General features: G+C 29.3%; 1 protein-coding gene across 1 annotated transcript; it reads right to left on the bottom strand.

The window, feature by feature from the left end:
- Positions 1-2: 2 nt before the first annotated feature.
- On the bottom strand, positions 3-23,786 carry LOC107446379 (extracellular serine/threonine protein kinase FAM20C). Its single transcript, XM_087163556.1, has 8 exons — positions 23,062-23,786; positions 19,661-19,782; positions 17,189-17,267; positions 13,831-13,923; positions 11,859-11,977; positions 6,625-6,927; positions 1,064-1,151; positions 3-318 (listed from the first exon to the last, which is right to left on the bottom strand). Exons 1-8 carry the CDS (start codon positions 23,496-23,498, stop codon positions 36-38), a joined length of 1,524 nt encoding a protein of 507 aa, XP_087019682.1. The 5' UTR covers positions 23,499-23,786; the 3' UTR covers positions 3-35.
- Positions 23,787-26,765: the final 2,979 nt, after the last annotated feature.

Below are 26,765 nucleotides of genomic sequence, written 5' to 3'. Positions count from 1 at the left end.
GATTTCTTTTATTTTTATATTAATGATAAATTTTATTATATTACATCATCTTGAAATACAGTTGGTCCGCCATTTCCTATTAGACAAAGTCTGATTAAGGCAAGAACTTTTTCTAATCTTCTGTCCAAGGCTTCGAGGTGGCTTTCAGTCAGTATGGGAGAAAGTGGATCTTTGGCAAGACTCTCTCTCATTAATTCACTCAACGTCCGTTCTCCAACGTATAGTTCATAAAGCCTGTTGAATGTTGACAACCTCACTAAGCAACATTGGGATAAAGGTGATAGTATAGATAATTCATCGTGATCCGAACGTCCAAATCTGTGGGTAAAATTATTTAGTAGGTTATTAGAGAACACTGCAGAAGTATAAGAGTCATAAATAATAATTTTCCTTCCGTTCCAAATTAGATTTAGGTCGAAAGTTTTATCCTAAATCAGTTGCTATATTTCAAGCAAGTGAAGTTATAAATAACTTCTGAGGCTGTTTAGTAGATCGATTCCAGTAAAAGCAGGGTTGCAAACTACTACGCAAAATATTTTATACAGTGGTAGACATTTAAAAATTGAAGCTTTCAAAATGTTTGGTAATATAGCCACCATTTTAAGAACTTAACATTGATAGAACTAAAACAAAGTGGTGTTGCATATGAACTTTTAAATCATTTCTGAAGACATAAAATCTAATTTAACATAATTAGTAATAAAATAATGAAAATTCTTTATCCTCGTAATTAAATATTTTAAATATAGTCTTCTGCTGCTTATGACATTGACAATTACCTTTATAAGCTTTATTTATGAAGTCGGAGTTAGGTCGAACAGAAAAGATCATTTAGGCTTCCGTAGCCGAAAAATTTGGGAACCGCTGATCTAAACTCTATTTATGTTCATTAAATATTTTTCTATAGACATTTAAATTTGTTTTAAGGCAATGACTGATGTATACTTTATACTTCGAATGCATTTGCTTTTGAGGTTTTTATTGATTGAATATAACTGATTGATTTGTTATTAAGAACAACATACTAATAAACAATTTAATTTAAATTTCAAAATATACTAACCCTTGACCATTGTCGAAATGTATAAGTGTATTAGTGTTGTCAGCACCAAACACTGTAAACTCGTCAAAATTCACCCTATTTTCATTTCCTGAAATATCGAATTCTTTGTAATTGAGAACATAAATAGTGCATAGGAAACATTACTATATGAAAGAAAATAATGAATAAAAAGTTGAGTGGATGAAATGTGTTAAGTGACAGTTTTATTAGATCTACCGGAAAATTCTGTCTGAGAAAGAACAGACCCAATTCTATGACAATAGAAAAGGTGCCTTAATAAAAAAAAAAGGTGGCAGGGCATTTACACTTAATGTACGCATCAGATGCACCGCTTTGTTCAGTCGCATACTTTCGTTACAAATTTGAAAGTGTACACACATGTTAGGGATACATAAAAAAGAAACTTTATCATTAATGAAAGCCAAAGAATCCTACTCAATTGAAAATATTTGTACATAGTAAATGTAATGTAAAACACATAAAAAACCTGGTTGGTTGGTTTGCTAGTGTAGGGGGAACTGGATGTGTAACCATCTGCGTGTACTGAGTTCTATGTTGATCAAGTTAATGAAAACAATTCTATACTAACTTTATGAGCAGTGGAGGCTAAAGGAATAGAATATACGCCTTACAATGAGGAGAACCAGGTTCGAATCCAACCGATGGCTAGTTGATACGAATTTCCCACCTTCTCACAGGCCACAGTACTGACGTAAAATATCCTCAGAGGTAGACGGATTATGGGTTAGAGTCCCCTTGCCCTCAGGCTAACCATGGGAGGTTTTCGTGGGTTTCCTCTCCATGGAACGCAAATGCGGGTTAGTTCCATCAAAACGTCCTCCACGAGGGCAAATTTCTCCCAATACTTGATCGAGGACTTCCCTTGCCTTCTGGATTGGGTTCAAAATTAGAAGGCTACGGAGTTGAACTTTAGTGGTCGTAAACCCCCAAAAACTGGGTCGGCTGTTCAACGACGGTTATAAAATAAAAATAAATGTAATTGCCCATCGATATATGAAACTTGTCTGGGGAACAATAATGCAATGTAATATAAAGAATACTATGCCAGACTACGAATTTGAAGGTACGAGATTTGAGCAAGAATAACGGAGAGTCAGAAATCACAAGTTCAAAAGAATACTGAAAGAGGGAGAAAGGCGAAATATTATTCAGAAGGTAAAGATAAAGTTTTTAAGATCTGGAAAGAAGGGTGTTTCTTCTTTCTTTTCTAGACTGCTTTTATTTCTTAATTTTTTTAAGTTTATTTCGGAAAAAATTTCTGACTTTCTTTTTACCAAGTGCTTCTGATTAGATATTATACATGTATGCTTGAATGTATAAGACAGATCCAGATTGAATTTGTATAGGAAAGAGTATGGCACAACTATATTTGTGTTATAATGCGGAGCGTAAAATCAATACCTCATAGAAAAGAGAAGGCCTCAGCACGGGTTACCATAAGCAAGAAATTCGATCCTTTAGTAGTCCAAACGTAATGACATGTTTCGTAATTTCCACTACTGCGCAGTTTAGTAACCCGAACGTCGTGGCAATCTTTCTAATTTTTTATCCATTGCGCATTTTAAGTTCGTTACATCGGACTACTAAGATGATCCGTGCTGAGGCCTTCTTTCTTCTAGGAGGTGTTGAAAGAATGCTCTCGTTGATTATGTTTTTCGGAAAGTTATGTTCGCGTGCAGGTCGTCGGGCTACCGAAGCGGGGGTGCCATCCCCTCTGCAGAGGATCAAAATTGCGAAGGCATGTCTTCGGATCACCCTCAGGGATGTTTCCCAGACCGTCGCCAATAGCCCATTGTGCAGCTCTAGTGCGACGTAAATGAACAACAACAACATCAGAAAGTTATGCGATATTTAATTTAAGTTATTTTATTTTTTGCTAAATGAAATTTTTTGTAAGTTCAAAGATGAATTTTCAATTATGCTTGCTTGCTCTTTTACACTATGCTCTCAACTATTCTAGTATAACAACCGTTTTTTGTAAAATAACAAATTTTGTAAAATAACGGATAGTATACAAGAGGATTAAAACAAATTCATTAATAATAATATTAATACTCACTATTACAATGTTTTCTATAGCTACTTTTTTCATGGGAGTTTTTTTTTGTTGGAAAGAAACAAAAATTAAATTTTTTATGTGAATAAATTGTATAAATTAGCTCTCAATTCCCATGGGCCAGGATAGCTTGGTTGGCAGGGAGCTGGACTCCCGTTCGTGAGAACAGGAATTTGAATCCAGCCGGCCGAAGATTCCCGTGTACTAAATGGTGATTGGTGCACGCTAAATTTGTCGGATCACAAAGTCCTCAATTAATCCATAAAAATTACACCTCTGAGGGTACTGAATTGGAGATTGGTCGTTCAATGGTTCAGGTCAAAATTACGATCTGAGGATGAATGAATTGATGTATGAATGGGTCCACCCTATAAACGAGTGTGACGTATGGGGTAGGCAGAAGTCGAATTTTAGGCCATAGATGGTGAAACAGGAAAACGAAAGCAATCGCACTTCCTCTTCCTTAATGGTCGACGACGACTTTGCTTTGCCGATAATATGCATTTGATTAAGCAAAATGCTTGTTTTTCATGATTTTAATGAAATACGACGCAATGTTTCACGTTTCTCTCTACATATTTTCATGTTATAAGCATTTAGCTTATCAAATCAATAATTTGTTGGAAAGATTTAGAATCGAAGAAGGATTATGGAAGAAGCATCTCGAAAGTTTTGGAAGAGAGTTCAGCTGCCAGATAGTTGTTCTGTAATGAGTTTAAAATAGGACATCCAGTCGTTAAGAACATAAAATATTCCGTACTATTAATTCATATCATTTATGACTGTCAAAAACAGTTTTAGATAGCAGACTACGGTTATTTTGTTTTCAAATATTATCTGACATTTTATAAACATCAAATATTCTTTACTTTTTATCTTTTATCAGTATAACAGTCAAAACCAATTTTAGAATATTTGGCTTTTATATATTATTTAAAATTTTACAAATATTATATATTTCATACCTTTAATCTCTAACACTTATTACTGTTAAAAACAATTTTAGATTGCTCACTGAGACATATTTATTTTTCATAAAATATCTCAAATTTTATAAACATCAAACATTCCGTGCTTTTTATCGTTTAATTGTTGATAACAAATTTGTACAGAATACGTCAGAGTATTTCGTTTTATTGAATGTAACATTTGAAATCCCTGAATAAAAAATGCTACTTGAGACAGTCATAGTAAAAATATATTAAATTTGAGTGACAAACATTTTGTTTCTAAAAAGTCTATTCCAAAGAAACATTCTGCGCTCTGTATGAGAATAGTTTTCTTTCTTAAAAATTGTCTTAGCATAAATTGCAGGGTGGTTTCAATTTACTTCAGAGCACGATGACAATAGTCTAACTTATTTTATTCGTCTCTCCTTGCTTGAATTTTAAATTAGGCGAGAATGCATAGAACAACTGTAGACAAGATTTGTTAGAACTAAAATAAAAGTAAATGGAATTTTTTTTGACAGCTTTTTACTTTACCGTCATTTCCAAACAACATAAATAATGAGCATCATAAAAATACAGTCATGAAGATTAATACAAAAATATTAAAACAATAAGGGTTAAACCAACGCCTCCTGTAACTGATAGCCTCCACACGGTTTTTTAAAGGTAGTCCGATCAGACCACTATGAAGGATATCCACTTACCGAACGAGTCATTTAATACAGAATATAGTTAAAATAAGAAAGTGGTTGTAAATATATGACTAAAAATTTATTTTATTTATGAATATTACTGGCTTGCCTTATTCACTTGTCAACCACTACAGATTCAATTCTCAAATATATAAAATAAATTTATCTCAATTACTTTTATATAAGGTTTTGGGTTCATGCGCACAATTGCTTCACTTTTTAAACAGTCTGCACAGACTACTTATATGAAACCGTGTGGAGGCATCTTGATGTAGGAGGTGATGGTTAAACGCATTAACTCTTTCAGGTCGAATTTGCACAATTATGCGGGTTAGATATTTACCCAATGTGCGAAAAATAGTAATATATGTGTTTTAAATCATGATTAAACTAAATTCAAAATTTTTTCTCTTTTACCATTTTGATTTTTAAAATATTCTAGTAATTTCCTCCCACACATAAATATAAATGTTAAAATTATTTATATATTCTATTAGGCATAGGGTATCTTTTATTGCTTTTCAGCAATTAAATTCGAATTTATTTTCTTAACTTTTTATAAGCTTTTTTGAAGAGTGAGGAATGGATAGTTAAAAAGTACATGCGGTTGTAATGTACTCGTATTATCAGCCATTACTCTCGTTTTTGTTTGCACTTCTTCCCCAAAAAATTTAAAAGCGGTCATTTAATTCAATCAATTTTTAAATTTCAATTTGGTGACATAACATTCCTATTCACCAAAATATACATAAATAATCTAATAATAATATTAATTTTATCTAATAATAATATGTATAAATTATTTATACATATTATTATTAGTATAATCTAAGCTGTTACATATTCATTTTTTGGACCTGAAACTTCACATATGCAACATTGTTTTGAACTAAAATGGTAGTTACTTAAAATATAATTAACTTAGATTTATAGTTAATTCTCTACCAATTTTTGTTTTCAAATTGACTCCTTCAACATCACTACATAGTCATACCTGCCTACTTTTAATCCTTCCGAGGGCGATTTTTCCCAGTGGCAGTAAAATGGAAATTGAATTAAAATATTAGGCAGAAACACACTGTAGTTTGAAAGAGTTCATGTGGACTACCTCAACAGTATTACTTAATAATATATATGCTTAATCATTATAAAAATAGTGGTGGACAAAAAGATTATAAATTAAACTTATAAATACAAGGAATATATTATAAGCATGCATTTTACTACCACATTAAAGATATAAATAAAATTTTACTCCAAATGCGTAAAAGTTGGCAGGAAATCATAGTGTTGCGGAAACGCAATGTAAAATCTGGAAACGGTTTAAAGATCGACTTTCCAATAAAGATAATTAAAATTTATCTCGATGCAAAAGACATTTATGTTCACCGCAAATTATCAACAATATTTCAATACATAACTATATTCCATTTACTATTTTAAAACTCAACTTATAGGAAATGGTAGAAAACGACAAATCTAATTTTTTTTAATATATTCTCATAACATCACTACAAATTGTTGCAACATTATTCTCCTGAAAGGATTAATTTTTCATTGTTGAATTTCTCAGATTTTAATATATAGTTATATTTCAGTTAATATTTTTAATGTCCACTTGTGGCCAATGTTAGAAAACGTCAAATCTAATTTTTTTAAATGTGTTCTTTTAACATCACTGCAAAATGTTGCAACATTAATCTTCTGAAATGATTAATTTTTCATTGTTGAATCACTCAGATATATTTTGATGAGTAAAAGTTTTTTTTTTTCTTTTCTAAATAACTATCCCTGTTAAGGAAACATAAACTAAAGCGAATAAAAACAAGTTAATTGACATACCTATAAGAAAATCAAATATTGCGCAATCAACGGCATCATACAACCTTCTGGTCTCATTGAAAGGACGAAGATGCTGGATCACATTTTTGCAGAAAGATGGATCTTTTTCCCACTCAGCTTTTACATTCAGTTGGTATGTTCTTCTCCATGGATTTTCCACCTCTCTGTGTTCCAACAATTCAACAGGTAGAGGTGGTATGTAAACTGCAAAACTTCCTTCAAGCATATAAGGATTTCCACAAAAACCACTAAACAGCTCGCTACAATACATTTTACATATTCCCGCTAAACAATAATTCCCATCTGAAATAGAATATGCATTTCACTTATAAACAGTCGACGTTCTTGTTTGTAAATTTCATATTTTTCTTGAAGACGGATAGAGCGTTCGACTTTCAATGAGGTGAACCGGGTCGATATGAAATCCGCATCCGGCTAGCACCGACCACAGTGCTGACGTAAAATATCCTCAATGGTAGACAGATCATGGATTAAAGTCCCCTTGCCGCCAGGCTGACCATGGGAGCTTTTCCTGTCCATGTAACGCAAATGCGGATTAGTTAAATCAAAAAGTCCACCAAGTAGGCAAATTTACCAACAATACTTGATCCAGGAGTTCCCTTGTCTTCTAGAATGGTTTCAAAATTACAAGGCTACGGAGTTGAACATTAGTAGTCGCAAACCACTAAAAAATTAGGTCGGCTGTTCAACGACGGTTATAAAATAAAATAAAAACTTTACTTTTATCTTAGAGAAACGAAACGTGTATGACTATTATGATTTATTAGTAACTTAGTACAAATTGATGATTTATTATGATTTAGTATGATTTATTACTAAATTAGTACAAACTTTTTTGTTTCAATCCGAATTCATGATATTATAATAATTAACAGATTAAGATGAAATGATTGACTGACTTGAATGAACTTGGCAGTCCAATACAAACTTGTGAATTTTCTACAGTGCTACTACTTAAAAAGTGTTTACTCAGGTCACTAGCATAACAAAATTTTAAGTAAAATTAAGCGTATATTTATGACTACGGCAAAATAAAGCACATAAACATAAAAAGTTTTTCAGAGATAACCTGATTAACTAAAAATGAAATTTTGACAGAAATTATAAATCGAAACTGAACTGGGAACGTTGGCGAAATCATGTCAGCGAAACGATCGTGTCAGTGAAATGATTATGTCGGCGAAGTGATCGTGTGGGTCAAATGATTGCGTCGATGATAGGAGTCGTCGGTGAAGTGATTGTTGGCGATATGTATATGACCCAATGAAAAGATTCTTTGCAGAGAGTTAAGATAGTTTTATAATTTTTATTTTATAACTGCCATTTAACAGCCGACCCAATTTCTGGGTTTACAATAAATTTGTTCAACTCCGTAACCTGGTAACTTTGAACCCAATGCAGAAGACGAGAAGACTCCTGGATTAAGTATTGGGAGAAATTTAATTTCGTGAAGAACTTTTTGATGGAAGTAACCTACATTTATGTTACACGGAAGAGAAAATCACCATGAAATCCTCCCATGGTTAGTCTGACGGCAAGGAGACTCGAACCCATAATCCGTCCACCACTGAAGATATTTTACGTCAGTACGGTGGGATATTTTACGTTTACTCTGTAAAATTTGCGCGAAAGTTTGAAATTCATTTATTGACCAGAGCTTAACTTATTTAGGTTATTCAAACCAACAAAGAAACATTGCATAATAAAGCAGGTTTACTTCAGAATTTTTAGGACACTTAAACAAAATTAAGAAATACCTAATTTTTTCCAAATTTTCATTAATTTTAAGTATGATTTGAGAACGGAAGATAATAATCCAGTTTAAAATTTTCAGGCTATTTTTATTTATAATACTATAGGCAACTTTTCCGAGTTAAAGTGTTCTAAAGTTAAATAATTCATTTTTTATACATAAATTTTACTTTGGCTATATACAATAATCGTAAATACTATTTTGCGAATATAATCCTTTGGGTTGTCAACAAGATGTTTCCGTTATATTTTTTTTTCACCACTTTTAAATTTTTTGAGACTGGATTTTGAAATTATAGAACGAATAGTTCACAAAACTGTTGTTGGAAATGTTACAATTTTTAATTTTACTTCATGAATTCTGTTGATCAATTTCAACACAAATCTTTGATTTACAAATTTCTTAAAACGTCTTATTTCTTCTATTGTTTTTCTCGTAGCTCTTAAATTATCCCACTTTTTAGGACCTCTGCATTCACCAGTAGGTGTCGTAAGAGACTGGTAAATACCACCTGCGATGGTAAAATGCATTTAATATTAAGCAACGGCATTCACCGGAATATATAAGTTCCAGCAAATGGGTTCAATTAAAAAACATATGTTATGTAAAGAATGAATATAACAAATAAGATTTATGAAAAGATAAAAACTTTATTTTATTTAAAAAGGTGGTAGATTTAAAAAAAAGTTTAATGAAAATTTGAGATTTCATTTTTTTTGCTGATAAAGCTTGTAAAAAATTTTGAATGGTCAGCACTTTCAAATTTAGTCATTTATCCAAACAAAATTTAAACTCGACCCTTTCAGGTGCAATGTGTTCAGTTTGGCAACTCTAACTCATAAGATATTAAAAAACCAAAAAAAAGTCCAATTATTGACTTCTTAGCTTACACAGTGTTTTAGCAACAAATGTACTTTAAATAACATAGAGCTTAAGTCTTTATTTAAAATTTACGATCTGGGATTGCAGTTACTTATGTGCTGTCTTCGTTAATAATTCTTTAATATACAAACTTAGGTACCATTAGAATAAATTTTTACAAAATCGTAGAAAGTTGGTTGCCCTTAAGATGTCATCTCTGAGTAAGCATCAAAATTCACCCATTTCTCAGTAGTTAATGCCACTTTTATATTTAAAAATTAGAAAACACGTAATATTATAAATTTCTTTGTAATATAATCCTATACAACAATCCTACAAACATCTACGAGTTGAATGCAGATTTTATCAAACATGCAGTAAATAGTGAAGTAATATCAATAAAGAACTAGATTTCAATGTTGGCAGCTTTGAATTCTGTCACAGACTAGTACTGCTTCTTTTTTGTATGTAAAGTGTGCAAAATTAAAAAGAAGTCACCTTGAACAACTTTTTTTTTGACTGATCGGATTTTCATCAACTAAGAGCCATTCTTTAAGGATCAAAAGGGGTACAACAAACAAACAAATTAAATATAGCTTACTTTTAATTAAATTTTAGAGACAGACAGAAAAAAGTTCTTTCTCTGAATGAACATATCTTTTTTTCAACAGAATTTTATTTTTCTAACAATCAAAACATGGGAGGTAGCCGCAATCTGGAAAATATTCTTCGAAATCTACTACGTCAGGAGATCTGGGGAAAATGTTGGCTCCTTAATGTGAACTTCAATTTCTGCGTCTTTAACCATATCTCAGTATGTTTTGAATCAAATCGAAAAATTCACAATTATAAAATTAATTTGTTTAAAAATATTTCCTTTTGAATTTTTTATTATTATTTTATTTGCTATACATTTTGTTTTGTATATTTGTTTGGATTGATTACTTATTTTTTCATTTTGAATTTAACTATAGAAGCTGATTCTGGTTGTCTGATATTTAATTTTTTTCCTAAGAAATATTTATTTATTTTATTTATTTATTTTGCAATTGAAATTAATAGATATTAAAGACAAATTCGTTTTAATTTTTTCTAAAATTTATTCATGTAAATAAATGAAAATAAATTAATTTTTAGCATCTATACAGTTGTTTATTTCTAATTTAATATTGAATGAACTAAAACGTTTGAAAGGTCACATTTTGATCCAGGAGTAGCAATTGAGACAATTGTTTTCCCTTAGGTTTTAACCCATTCTTTTGAGCTTCTGCTTAGTTCCCGTTTACTTGGAGTTTTATAGGCTGGTAGTACACTTGTTGGCTGCAACGGGGGGCGATTTTAAGTAGAAAAAGGTAAGAATAATGCGTATATCATGTGTATATATCATTTTTTACTTTTTACGATGAACGCTGTGAAGGACTAAGAGCTGCGAACAAATAGCGTAATATTTATTGTGAACTCTTTTATTGTCCTGAATAATGTCATTGTTTATGTAAAACTTGTGTGATAGCACTATTAAAGTTTCCCAAATGGTCCACTCTTTTCACGGGCAGACTAATCGTATCGGCAACACACTTTATGTTTCTTTGCTCTGTACGGTTGACACTGTAAAGGAAAAACAGCGGCGAACAAATAGTGTAAAATTTATCGTGAACTCTTTTATTATCCTGAAGAATGTCATTGTTCATTTCAAACTTTTTGTGTGATAGCACTATTAAAGTTTCCCAAATGGTCTATTCTTTTCACTGGCAGACATATCGTATGGGCAACACACTTTATGGTTTTTTGCTCTGAACGGTTGACACTGTAAAGGAAAAACAGCGGCGAACAAATAGTGTAAAATTTATCGTGAACTCTTTTATTATCCTGAAGAATGTCATTGTTCATTTCAAACTTTTTGTGTGATAGCACTATTAAAGTTTCCCAAATGGTCTACTCTTTTCACGGGCAGACATATCCTATAGGCAACACACTTTATGTTTTTTTGCTCTATACGGTTAACACTGTAAAGGAAAAACAGTGGTGAACAAATAGTGTACAATTTATCGTGAACTCTTTTATTATCCTGAATAATGTCATTGTTTATCTCAATTTTGTTGTGTGATAGCACTATTAAAGTTTCCCAAATGGTCTACTCTTTTCACGGGCACACATTTCGTATGGGCAACACACTTTAAGGTTTTTTGCTCTTTACGGTTAACACTGTGAAGGACAAACAGCGTTGAACAAATAGTGTAAAATTTATCGTAAATTCTTTAGTTATCCTAAATAATGTCACTGTTAATATCATTGTTTATCTCAAACTTGTAGTGTGACAGCACTGTTTAAGTTTCCCAAATGGTCTACTCTTTTCACGGGCAGAAATTTCGTATGGGTCGGTAGCCCTCATATTATAATGTTAAACCGAATTTTATTTCATTTTTAGAAGCGAGAATACTTCTTTCAAATATTTTATACTATATGACATCTTGATGTGACTTAACTTGTGGTGGCGCGAAGATTCCACTCTCCATCTGAATTTTGCCCTTGTGTTACAGAAACAAATGAAAAGTTAGCACATGACATACCTTCTGTATAATATGTAACATGTAACACTTACCTGGCGAGTAAAAGAATGTATCAACCATATAAATATCATCCAAAACTAATGGTAAAAGCTCTCCAGTAATATTTATTTTTCTCCCAACAACTGGAGGTACTCTTCGAAAACCTAAAAGCCTAAATTATCAAATGATGATATGAATATTTTCATTAAAATAAAGACTAATTTTAATTAATGGGACTAACTCAATTAATTAATTTCTAATTAACTAAAAGACTAATTTCAATTTTTTTAATTAATGGATATGAAAAAAATATCATAGTACACTTTACACTTTTCAGTATGTAAAAAATAATTATAAGTTTTCGATAATTATTACATTAACGCTACAAAGTAAGTATTAAACTTGCATTATATACACTGAAGGGATCTGCCTTCTGCTCGCCTCGCTCACAGACCTTCAAGATTAATAAAATCATGTATTATTTCTCAACATTAAATGTGTTGTAACGTCTAAATTAAATAGTATATAGTTGGAAGAACATTAAATGCGTTGTTACGTCTAAATTAAAAAGTATTTAGTTGGAAGAACATTAAATGTGTCATTACGTATAAATAAATAGTATTTAGTTGGAAGAACATTAAATGTGCAATTACGTCTAAATTAAATAGTATTTAGTTGGAAGATCCCAAATGTTTTATTATAGTATCGCAGATTTGGTTTCGAAGATTTAATACCCGATTCAATTAAAATGAAATTTAAACCAAATCTATTCATTACGCTAGGTTAGCACTACAACTTCATCTACATTTTCTTAAAAATCCTATTCATTTTTTTTGTCATTAAATAAAATATGTTTTTCACCAAAGAGACCATTTTGTAATAATGCGAAAAATTAAATCCCAATAATCTTTTCCAATTTTGAAATCTTATTTTAAAAGCAAATGTTGATTGGTCACAGTTTTCATAGTTAATTATTAAAATAAATATAACTTATATACCATTAAATAATTGCAAAACAGTTTAAAAGTTATGCCTATTTGAAGTACGCCTTTTATAATGAAATGCAGCGTAGTTTGGTTGTGTCCTAGGATTATTTTATAGCAAAATGGCTACCTTAGTTTTAAATCTTTATTTACTATCTTTTTTTTAAATTTTGGCGACCACAATGAATAACAGTTCTTAAGCGTTGTATTTTTATGTTTTATATGGAAAACCAAATTTCCTGTTAAGAGATTTACCTTATTCTGAGATAACCCTTAATTTAAGATAAAAATACCCACTATTTAAAATGGAGTGCAATTAATCGTATTGATAATTGCACTCCACAACCTGTGTCAACGAATTAAACTCTATCTAATTTAATTTTACATTTGATTCAAAAATGAAGTGGAAAGTAATATAAAACATGAACCCTGAATTAACCTAACTTTAACGCTTACTTTGTATTAGTTGAATATTCAGATGAAGTTTTTGAAGGAAAAAAAAAACATTTTACTTTTCAAACATTTTCTATTACTAAAAAATTAGTTGAAGAGCTTAGTAGATGAAACAGTAAGTGACATTCTCACATTTGATAAAATCAGGGTAAGAAGAAAACAAGCAGCTATTTTATTATAGATTTATCAGAAGATTGAGTTTATAATTCTCTGATTACTTTATTAACTACCACTTTATTTAAAATATTCCTGCAAACTTAATAAAAGTAACGCAGGATAAAATATTATTGGTAAGGGCCATTTAGGTCCCAGATGCCCAGTTCTAAAACAACGAACGAACGAAAATATTATTGGTGAAGTAAAAAAAAGAAAACAATTCCGTTACACTGATCATACATATATTGAATATAGCTCTTAATATTTTATTCCCTGATTAAATATATGCTTCTGGAAATGCCAGTTACAGTCTTTATTATAATCTTTTTAATAGTAAATTTTTATTTATTTGTTTAATTTTTCTTGTTTTGAAATTTACTTCAAAGTAGAAAAAAATATTCCCTATATTTCCCAATATAATGTGAATGAATACCTGTCTAAATGAAATGCCGCAATTTCACTCACATGTCGTTCGTAGTCAGCTAAATACAAGACATTTTCATTGCGTTCGACATGCCTTGGAAATCTAAAGATTAATAAAGTAATGAATAAAAGTACGAAATAATTATGTTCAAAATATAAATTAATGAAAATGACAGTTCATTTTTGTTTATTTATTATCTCTTTAATAATTCAATATATTTGGCAATTTACATTTTCATCAATTATGTCTTTCATTTTTCAAAAATCAATTTTTGTACACATCAAATCATGTTTTATCTTTATTTTTAATTTAAGTCTACAATCAATATTTATAATGTTATGTAAAAACGTCAATTTGTCATATTGAATTTTTTCATTGTTTTATTATTTCACAAGCAAACGGCTTGATTTTTCATGGCTACCATAATGTTTGCCAAATCAATGTATTTTACCTTACTGCATGTAATTTAATGATGAATGAGATAGGGGCCACTTCGCGGTCCAGGTGCCCAGTTTATTTAAATAAAGAAGAAGAAGGTAATTTGCATTTCAAACTTTTGATATTTAAAGGAAAAGCAATTTTTAATTTGTGACTATTTTTACCGTCAACCACCTCATTGGGGGAGTAACACAGATGCCAACTACTCCAGACACGCCAAAACAACTGTAAATAACTATAAACTAAAATTTGCAAATATTGTACTAATTTTGATCCCTTTTCATAAGATTTAGCATGACTTAACTTTAACAAGTGGCGAATCATGTAAGTCTTCGAATTAATTAGAAATGATGGTGGATAAAAACCTAATAAATTGAATTTATTAAACCTAGAATTACAATTAATAAACTACCACTCGAAAATATTTATCCACTGTGTGTATTGTGTTGGTGACTCTGGAATAACCTATACCATGACCTCCTACATCAAAAAGCCTCCACACGGTCTTTTATAAGTAGTTCACGCAGTCTGTTTAAAAAGTGAACCAATTGTGCACATGAACCCAAAACCTTTTATAAAAGTAATTGAGAGAAATTCATCATATGTATTTGAGAATTGAATCTGTAGTGATTGACAAGTGAATAAGGCAAACCAATAATATTCATAAATAAAACTAATTTTTAGTCATATATTTGCTACCACTTTCCTATTTTAATTAGATTTTGTATTGAGTGACTCGTTCTGAAAGTGGATATCTTCCACAGTGGTCTGATCGGACTACCTATAAAAAACCGTGTGGAGGCTTTCAGTTATAGAAAGCGTTGCCTATACACGATTTTTTATTGGAGTTCAGATTAAAGAGCTATTTATACAAAATCTAGTACAAATAATAAAGTGGTAGCAAACATATGTCTAAATATTTGTTTAATTTCTGAATATGATTGGCTTGCCTTATTTACTAGTCAACCCCTACAGATGAAATTTTTTTCCCTCTATTATATACGATAAATTTTTCTCAATTGCTTTTAAAATATAATTTGGGTTCATGCGCACAATTGGTTCATTTTTTAAAAAGTCTGCTCAGACTACTTATAAAATACCGTGTGGAGGCTTTTTGATGTACTAGGTGATGCTCCTTTCGATAAGCTTCTACTCCTGTTATCCACATACCTCCTTTGCCCTATTCGTCATGAAATCACGCTTAGTGTCCGTCCTTTGTACACATTCCTTGTATATATTCTTTTATTTTTATTCGTACTCAGTTATTTTATCGCCATCAACATGTATATAGCCCGCTTTGTAAATAGTTTCATCTTTTTCGTTTCGCTTTTTAATTGCATTACTCACTATCGTTGACTTTGATTATGTATATAGCCCATTGTTTGATTATTCTTTTATTTACTCAGATTTTTTCTCCCATTATCTTTTTCTGTATCTCATCATTATCGTTGCCCTATAGATGCTGATTATTACGACACAGCGTGAATTGTCCTCGACGATCATGCTCGTGCACGCTCCTCCTCTTCCTTCACTTTTCCTTTTTTTCCCTCACTCAATTTCATTTCAATTTGGCATACTTAATTTCTCCATTTATCCATCGTCCATTTATTATTATTTTTTTTTTGGCATACTTAATTCCGACAAATCGGTTTATTGCCGCCTTCGGTGGCAGACACCGAGATAATGCAATCTTCGTGAATCGTGAATTCTTGCAATTCACTTTCCAAAGCGAAAACTAAAAAGAAATATGCTAAAATATGCTATTGCTAATTTTAAAAACTTTAATTAAAATAACAGTCATTATATGCTTGTGACAACCCTATTTATTTGTGTCTCAGTGAAAAATTTTGTACTAATCAAATTCATAAAAAAGTTAAAGAAGTTATCTTTCCTACCACTACCGAAAATATCTGAAAAATGTCTGTGAAAGAATAGTATTGTTAAACCTACAGCATTTTTCAGTAGATTCTATTAGACAGCTAGAGTGCATTATTTTGCTAAGCTTACAACAAGAGTGCTAAAGTATGCAGGAATGCTATTTGCGGCAAGAGTGCTAATCCTACAGCATTTTTTTCGCAGTTATTTGTGTGTCGGTAGTTTCGATTAATTAGCTAGAGTGCAATATTTTACTCAACCTACAGCAAGAGTGATAAAGTGTCCAAGAGTGCTAAACCTACAGCATTCTTCTGAAATTATTTGGGTGTTAGTAGATACCATTAGTTAGCTTGAGTGCAATATTTTGCTCAACCTACAGCAAGAGTAATAAAGTGTGAGGGAGTGCTAAACTTACAGCATTCTTGTTGCAATTATTTGTGTGTTAGTAGATTGCATTAGTTAGCTTGAGTGCAATATTTTATTCAACCTACAGCAAGAGTGATAAAGTGTCCAAGAGTGCTAAACCTACAGCATTCTTCTGAAATTATTTGGGTGTTAGTAGATACCATTAGTTAGCTTGAGTGCAATATTTTGCTCAACCTACAGCAAGAGTAATAAAGTGTGAGGGAGTGCTAAACTTACAGCATTCTTGTTGCAATTATTTGTGTGTTAGTAGATTGCATTAGTTAGCTTGAGTGCAATATTTTATTCAACCTACAGCAAGAGTGATAAAGTGTGCAAGAGTGCTAAACCTACTGCATTCTTGTAGCAATTATTTGTGTGTCAGTAGACTCCATTAATTAACCAGAGTGCACTATTTTAGGGAAGCTGAAGAGTTCAATTTATGTTAATTAGATATTGTTAAAAGCTTTCAAACGAATCACTCAAGATAGAAATTATGAAAGAACTGATAGTTTATTTACATATTTAAATACTGCCTTAGTAAAACTGGAAACATTATGCTTATTTTTTTTAAAAACTACTGTGCTGACTAATGATATGATCCTCAGATAACTTGATCCTAAAAAAAATATTTTCGTGATTTTAAACTGACCTCATTGGTTTGAACAGTGCTCGACCTCCATCTTCAAAAAGTACAATTAATTTAAACTGAGTACCACCTGGATGCACATCTAAGAATTGCAAAAACAAAAATAGGTTTATTATTTTCAAAGTACAGCAAGTCCGTAAAGTCACGGTGCACTTTTGATCAGTTAATGATCATATAAGTGTATAATGACTTTACGGACACTCAGCAAAAAAATACTGAACCATTACAGCAAATTTTAAAATACATAGAATTTAATTTTTTTTTATTGAGGAAACAATTTAATTTGTTCTTTAATGATAGACAAAAATAAATGAGTAAAAATAAAATTCGTTTGTTTTTGTGAGATTTTGGATGTAGGCTGTTAGATATGTCATGTTTAAATTACCATTTTTAACATCGTTATCTTATAAAAAACTAAATCAAGTCTTAAAATTTTTCTGATCTGTATGTTTATTTTTTAAAGGGAACTTTAGATTTAGAAAATCATATTTTTAAAATTGAAGTTCGATAATTTTTTTTAGCAACACAACTGATTTTAAGAATAAATTATGAATAATAATAAAATTTTTTAAAAATATTGTTTTTAAAATATGCAAAAAAAATACTTTTATGAAACGCATTATTAACTACCACTAAATAAATACTATAAAACTTCATTTTTAGAGCACAGTTAAGGAAATCTATGGTACTATGTTGAAAACAGACATTTGAAAAGCTGTGGTTGCATAATTGCGAGCGCAGAATATTTATTAGGCAAATATTTTCCAGCAGTTTCGTATTTCACTTAACTGGTAAAGATGCTACTGTCGTTTTCTTTTATTTTTTTTTACTATATTTTCAGGAAATTAGGTCCTGTTCTAGTTTATTCATGTGCATACAAGCACCGAATTAACCTGTTACTGCCCAGCTTCATATTTATAGGACAGTTTCCTTTTTCAAAAACATATATTGTGGTAGGACAATTGTTCCCATTTTGTCTTTTATCTAGGAGAATTAAAATTTTCCCTTCCACCATAATTTTTTAGTGATTTAAGTTTCTATCACTAGATGTATAACTATAAGATGCAGGGACATTTCGAAATGCAATGGTAAAAAACAATTGATATTAGCCATTTAGTTGAATAACATATTATACCACTTTTTTCATAAAGCCACTTTTTGCACCACTTCAATATAAAAAGACGGGATAAAACGGGCTAAGCCGGCATCAACGCGATGACCAGTGTGTACGAGCACCGTATTTAGTCAGCATGATACCGTTTTTATATAACTGAAAGCCTCCACACGATTTTTTGTAAGTAGTCCGATCAGACCACTATGAAGGTAAACCAACTATTGAAAAAACCATTTAATATGAAATCTATTAAAAATTGGAAAGTGGTAGCAAATATATGTCTAAAAATTTGTTTAATTTATGAATATGATTGGTTTGTCTTATTTACTTGTATACCACTACAGATTCAATTCTCAAATACATATGATAAATTTCTCTCAATCACTGTTAAAACAGAAATTGGGTTCATGCGCACAACCGGTTCGCTTCTTAAATAGTCTGCGCAGACTACTTATAAGAAACCGTGTGGAGTCTTTTTGATGTAGGAGGCGATGCCTAATCTGCTTCAAAACTGCCACTGGTTAACCCCTTGGGGACGGGTGATTCAGAAAAGCATTCGTACAAAATCAGAATCAAGTTGCAATTAAATAAAAAACGGTAACTTAAATGTAGTCGTTACTAATTTGACAGACTTACTTTGCTTTTATTTTAATTATTGTTAGTTTAATCATATATATAATCAATGTTAATTCAAAGTATAACTAAATAGTTTTATTTTGAACAAAGTAACGGTGAATTAAATAAATCAAAAAATTATAACTCCGCCCACAAATAAACTGCTAAAGAAATACTTTGATTACCAGTTTTATCTTCTTACCCTGATTGATACGGTTTTTTGCTGTCACGTATTTGTGACAGTCGGCGCGAAAGGGTTAATATTCCACTGACCTGAATAGAATTCAAGCAACTAATTATATTTAAGAACATTTTGAATACTCTTAAAAATTTTCATACATTTCGCATTTTATTTTGAATTTTTATATATAATACTTGCATTTGCGTCGATTGCATTTTTACTTATGATACTTGCAAGATCTCTAAAAATATTTTTCTAACACATAAATAAGAAAATCCGAACACCAGCTCACTGACATGCAATGTGCACATTTTGTGGGGGGCAGCAGCGTTCAGTGATGTCACATCAGCGGGGTCGACCACTTTAAGGGGTAGTCTAATCCTTGTCGTTATTTATAACGTGTGTATTTTCGAAATTAAAAAAAAACTTCCAGATGGTAAGAGAAAATGTCCAGATGGGATCAAATTAATCATATTTTAGTATAGAGGAGACATTTTTTATAACAATACACTTGCGCGTAATCAGTAAACAAAGTTATGTTAAAAATTTAGAGAATAAATTTTACCTACTGCAATGATCTTTTTGTTGGCCATATCATGCAAGAGATCATCAATTAAAGGCGAATCTTCATATAAGTAATACTTGCTGATGTTGTACAAGAATTTTTTCCAATTGGGCATTTCTTTCCTACAAAAAAAGGCCGATAGCTGCTAAATGAAGGCTTAAATTTCTAAACTGAATTAGTGTCTTTTTAAGAAAAAGTTAGCAACAAAATTTTTAAAAAAAGCACTTTAAATGTTTTAAAAAATATAACATTTTCTGAAAAGTTACCTATGTACTTTTTGCCAAACTCAACGAAAGGGCAATTTTATGGTTGACAGCAATGTTTATAGTGAAAAAAAAGTTAACGAATTATAGAAAAACTTTGTCAGTACTTACAGTTTTAACAATTCTCAAGCTGTTAAGAGTAAATCTTTAAATAATTAAAAATCGTGGTGGTTAAAATTATTTTAAATTAGAGTGAAAATGTGAAATTCGCAACGATTTTATACTTGTCAGATCTGATATGGCACGGATTAAGCCTGGGTTGGAAATTGTTTTAAAATGGTAGATAAATTTTGATTAAATATACACGTTTTAAAGTATTTATATCTCCTAAAAATATTGTCTAAAAAATTATCATGTTATGAAAATTTTGAGACTGATTTTATAAAAATGAATAAAATTTTTAACAGTCTTGAGAAAAGTTCGTCGCAGCTATTTAATTTTTCTAGGTAGTAGGTATCCTAGATTGGTGATTTATCCTAATCGGATCTAACATAGAATATGAAGTTGTAAAGAAGATGAGCAATTCTAATAATACCGAAAAATTCTTCTGCTAAATACCGACGAAGTTAGCAATCTTGCTTTTATGGATTAATGTAACATTTTCATCTTTAATTTTCATCGTTTGCAATGATTCAGATTTAAGGCTATTAAATGTATTTTTTTGTTTAAAGAGTAAACTAAAAAATATATGTTATCGTTTTTCTTATTATTATCTATGTAAAAAGCTAAATTTTCCTCTGAAAACTTTTTTCCATAATTTCTAAAACCTTATAAGAATGTTTGAAATTTTTTTATGGTAGCCGAATTATATGTACACCCTCTGTCCCAAATTAGTTGCTACTTTTTGGTCAAAAATTTTGTCCCAAATTAGTAGCTACGGTTCAAATAGATGTAGTCATAAATAACTTCCGTAGCAGTTTAGTAGATTGACGTCAGTAAAAGTATACAACTGAGGAATTTAGGATTCATTACCTAGCAGACAGTTTTATATGATTACTGTTGAAAGTCTTTTCAAAATAGGACGTGTATTGACCCCTTAACTTGTGCGCTCGAGTCGAGAGCGCTAAACATGCTAAACTGTGCACACTCGAGATAATTCGAGCGGCGTTGTATTTTAGGCTGCTATAATTTTTCACACTCGAATAAAATAACAATGTGAAAGCTAAGAAAAAAAATCGCTTTATTGGTATTTATCATTTACATAGGATTGTAAGCTATAACACTAATTTATTCAGGAACAAAATATACAGACATACCAACTTGCTCCGGACAGCAAATATATATCTTAAAATGGTAGTTTATCAATTTCGATTCTTGGTTTAATAAATCCAATTTAGTAGATTTTTACCCACCACTATTTCTAAATAATTCATAGGTATATATAATTTACCACTACATAAGAGTAATGCTAAGCTATTACTTTTAAAAAGAAAGCAAAGATAGTCAAATAATTGCAGAATTTACTTTGAAGCTATTTACCGTTCTTTGAAATTATTTTAGTGTGTCAGAAGCAGTTGGCATACCTGAATACAGCATTTTTCTATGGAACAAAAGCGCAATATATCAAAATTGTCCTTCCAAAGAAAAGACAATGTTCCAAAATGCGTATTTTTACATTAAAAAAATTGATTTTTTTTTTGGTCGGTTTTTTTTCTCAAAAAATCTGTGTGTTAAGGGATTAAGAGCTTGCGAACCCTGAGATTTTAAATCTATCATTTAATAAGGAAGCAGTGAATGCTTAGTAAATAGTTTGCGTTGATTGATAGCGTAACACGTTGAAATCGTTAGTAATATTAAAACAAAATCCAAAGAATTATCAGTATCAATTATCAGCAGAAAAATATTTAAATGTAGCAATTAATTTGGGACAGAGGAACCATAAATTTTATTCTTACATATAAAATTTATCTATATATTTTCACAATAAGTGTGCATGTTGAGGTATTAAATAATTTTAAATTGAACTAAACAAAAAAATAAATATATATATATATATATATATATATATATATATATATATATATATATATATATATATATATATATATATATATATATAGAGAGAGAGAGAGAGAGAGAGAGAGAAACGAAGAAATTAAGGGAAAATTAATAATATAGAACTCAAAATAAGTTTATAAGTTTAATCAGGGTTCCCGCGGTCCCTGAGAAGTTTTAGTAGCTGTAGTAAATTTAGGTTAATAATAGAAGATATTTCTTATTCCACTTTATATCCTTAAGTGGTTTAGAAGCCAGAATTTTCATGCATATATACTTTCCTTGGAAAACAATTTTATATCGGACACAGAAATTAAAGTATCGACACAACTTATCGTATTTCGTTACAACTTTTTAAAATTTCAATTCTTTCGGGAACCCTGTTAATATACAGAGAAAATATGGAAATAATAAAGATTAAGAAAAGAGAAGAGAAAAAATTATTAATATAAAATATTTTTAAAAAATATTTAAAAAAGAATTTCTTTAAAAAAAATATAAAAAAAACAAAAATTATTAAAATGCTGGGAAACAGACTAATGAAAAAATATCTCATCATCAGCTCACACAATTATACCCACCAAAAAGGAGTGCTTTCTAATATTGTATTAATATAGCCAGAGCAAAATATATTAATATAAGAGTGTGAGGAGCATTCAAAAATTAGAAATGAAATTAGAGCACATTAAGTAAAAAATATGCGACATAAAACAAATCATGCATAATCAATATATAAATTTTCGAATACATATTTTAAACGACATAAAACAAATCAAGCAATAATCAATACATGAAGTAAAAAAAACAGAAAAATAACAGAAAATAAATTTAAGAATAATACAGAACAAAACACCAAACGTAATCTATAAAGCGAGTAGCGAATGAACTTGCACGTAGCAGAATCTTTCAAGAATATATATATATATATATATATATATATATATATATATATATATATATATATATATATATATATATATATATATATAAAGGAATAAAACTTTGCCACAATTTTACGGATATTTGTTCAAAAACTATTTCCATAGGTGATAAATATAAAATTTAATTACATATGAAAACATAAAAAAGCAACAATATTTAATTTCTAATTTACATCAATAAAAAAATCAGATTATTACTTACGTTATTCTAGTTTCCCAAATTTCAGCTAAATTTGGATTGTGGTCTAGATTCCAAAGCATTGGTGGCCATTCTGTTAGGTGCCTAAAGCCTGAATTGTAACGCGAATATTTATGCAGTGCATCTTTCAAATGTTTCTTTGAATCTGTAACGTTTCCAATTTTTGTATTATTAAGATAATGCAACGTAGAGGCAGTGGCATTTGCGCTGATTTTGTTGCTATTGGAAAAATCAGTTGATTTGATAATGACTTTCGCATCTGCATTCACAACACGTTTACCTCTTTCTTCAACCAAATTGAAATCATATTTCACTGTAGATAAAGTCTTCAAATTTACATTATCTACATACGTAAAGTTTTTAAACAGCAATACCAATAGTACTGTTACTGGCAATGCAAAAGCGGCAATTATCAGGAGTCTTTTTCTGTGAATTACCATTTTAAATAGTCTAATTAAATATCCAAATTAAATTCATTATAATTAAATAAAAAGAAACTTTCGTGTTATCAGCTTAAGTCGTCATCAAATATTTTTTGCACCATAAGTTACTAACAAACCAAATTAAAAACTCGTAATTAAACTATTACGGACCAATCAAATATTAACTGCGAGAGTTTGTGTGGGTAATTCTCACTACGAACTCTAAATGGTTGATTCTTTCTTAAATCCATAAAATCTATTTCATCTACGTTCAGTGTTTACTCGAGACGTATTGAGGATAAAAAAAAAGATTTGTTTGAAACACCATTTAGAGTGTACGGTTATGTTTGAGATGAAAATTGATATCAATCGGGAGTGTGTTCTGTTTAGTCTTTCTTACCTACAATGTTATAAACTTTATTTATCTGCTAGACTTATATTCGGAAGAATTACCGTAATATAAAAAAAAAATTGTAATTTACTGTTTCAAGTTACTAATATTTATTTTACCAACACATCGGAAAAAAAATCTTTAAACATTAATAAACATTTCATAAGCTGCGGATGAAGCTTAAAGCTTGTTTGGATAGTTTACAGGCTAATAATTAGAATTCCTTGGAGCAGGCCTTGTATATATATATATATATATATATATATATATATATATATATATATATATATATATATATATATATATATATATATATATATATATATATATATATATATATTAGAAAATTAATACAACTGATTATAATTAACATAATATTTAACAATTAGAAAAATAATATTAAACTTGATTGAATAATAAATATTGAAGTAGTACTGAAATAAAGAATAAATATTTTCAGATAAAAAGCATTCTTCATAATGCGTCTATGCCTCTAAAAAAGTTTTAAAAGAAATACTGTAATTGTAAATGTTTTAAGGATAAAAGAAAAAAAGGCCGAAAACAAACTTACCGATAAAAATAAAGTTAAATAAAATTATGTTGAAATTAATTACAATAAATGAAAAAATTTACTAAAAAGAAAATCATAATGAATGTGCTTTTAGCTTAGCTTAAACGTATAAAATAATTAGTAAAAAACTGTTCTCGTTTCCGTGAAGGCTTATTAAATTCGTAGAGAATTAAAATATAAAACATGTATAATAAGTGTTAATTTTGCCAACTCTTCCAAAGTCTCACCAAATGATAACTGCAGCAAATATTCAATATGAGGCTGTGAAATTTCGATACATAGTGGTGAAAAAATAACTTAAAATCGAATCAGAAAATAACTTACGTTTCGCTACCACTAGAAAATATTTTATACGAAGCGGACTCATTACTCATAAATTTGAGAGCAGCATAAAATCATATACTCTGTAGAACTTCATTATTCCTTTGTTAGTACTGATTACGCAAGACATTAACCATTTTGTTTCTGACTTTAAAACTGGTTTGCGAAGAAAAACAGGCAAGTATTGTTTTATATAAATAATCTTGATTTTTTTTAATTTAAAAAAACAGGTTTGTAAAGAGAATTGCGTTGTGAACTACTTCTTTATAGGAATGATTTAATAATCACGTAAAAATTTTAATTGCATATAGAACGTAATAGTTTGTTTCTGAATCCATAACTTTTTTCAAAAGTGTTTCACCAGCATTTTCAAATTATATGCTTCAAAATTTGATACTTGATACTTTTAAAATTCTCTAATAACAAAGATATATTATTAATATTTGAACTCTTTAAGGTAATTTTTATAAAAGCATGACTTTTCTTTAAAATTGGTTATTCTTGCAACAAGCCACGTATATAACCTTTAGGTTTTATAGTACATAAACTAAAATATTTTTACGCAATCGATAACTTAAATTTCTTATAAGCATTTATGGTTTGTTCACAATAGTATTTTATGGTGTCTATAAAAAATTTTATTTACTCAGGAATGTATCAAATGTGGTTTGGATCCTTACTGTTATGCACAAAATAATGTAGAGCACTTAATGTTTATGGCCGTATAAATATAATGCAGTTAATATCGAAAAACTGTATTATTGTATCAGTAATGGCTTTTTTAGTATCAATTTCCTTTCGATATTTATACAACCTAAATTTTGAGAAGTAATTAAATATTTTGTAATTTTAAATAAATATTGATGATGACTTTGAATATGAATGGCTTAAACATGGAGGGTATTTTTCATCTCTTATTCTGTTGAACATCGTGTGTTTTTTTTAAAAATAGAAATAAGGACATTATTTTAACATATTTTACTTTGAAAAAGTAGTCAAGATTTCCACCCTTGTTAATCTGCCTGAGCCCTCTGCATCCATATTCAAAAATTTTCAAAAATATATATATATATATATATATATATATATATATATATATATATATATATATATATATATATATATATATATATATATATATATATATATATATATATATATATATATATACATATATATATATATATATACATATATATATATATATATATATATATATATATATATATATATATATATATATATATATATATACATATATATATATATATATATATATATATATATATATACATATACATATATATATATATATATATATGTATATATATATATATATATATATATATATATATATATATATATATATATATATATATATATATATATATATATATACATATATATATATATATATATATATATATATATATATATATATATATATATATATATATATATATATATATATATATATTACATTCTACAAATCCTTATTCTTCCTTACTGATAGAAATTTCAGATTTTGTTAATCTTTCCTTGCGCCCTTTATATGTTTTAAAATTTTTGGAAATTTGAAAAAAAAATATTCATGTACAGCTCTAGTTTATAATTTTCAGATCTAATTACCACATACTTTTATAACGTCCCCTGCACTCGTTGTATGCTATAAAAATTTACAGAAATTCGCAAAGAATATTTCGTTTTCTTTTTTACATATTACAGGGTTGTCACTCAAATCTGGAGAAAAAATATTCCCTGTGTTTTCCCTGTACATATTATGCACAATATATTAAAAGGAAACAACAATTACTGTGCTCTTGTGTGAGCTATATTGGGAAAACTATATTTATTAGTTTTGATTGCTTGAAAAACAGCTGAACATACCTAAATAATGCTATAATAATTGAAATAGTTTAGTATAGCTGAAATATCATGGTTAAATATCCCATAGATTACACTTTGAGAGATCAAAATTTTTTAAAAGACGAAAGTAAGAAAC

The sequence above is a fragment of the Parasteatoda tepidariorum genome, chromosome 5, assembly GCF_982258835.1.
Source record: "Parasteatoda tepidariorum strain Cologne lab strain chromosome 5, Ptep-v5.0, whole genome shotgun sequence".
In the NCBI taxonomy this organism is placed as follows: domain Eukaryota; kingdom Metazoa; phylum Arthropoda; class Arachnida; order Araneae; family Theridiidae; genus Parasteatoda; species Parasteatoda tepidariorum.
This window is presented reverse-complemented; position numbering and strand designations above follow the sequence as displayed.

Excerpts from the sequence above, each read along its gene's own strand:
- LOC107446379 (XM_087163556.1), bottom strand. The coding sequence starts at position 23,498 with ATGGTAATTCACAGAAAAAGACTCCTGATAATTGCCGCTTTTGCATTG. Across the intron at positions 17,268-19,660 it reads CAAAAAGATCATTGCAGTAG|ATGTGCATCCAGGTGGTACT; the intron begins GTAAAATTTATT and ends TGCAATTCTTAG. Across the intron at positions 1,152-6,624 it reads AATATTTGATTTTCTTATAG|GAAATGAAAATAGGGTGAAT; the intron begins GTATGTCAATTA and ends TCGATATTTCAG.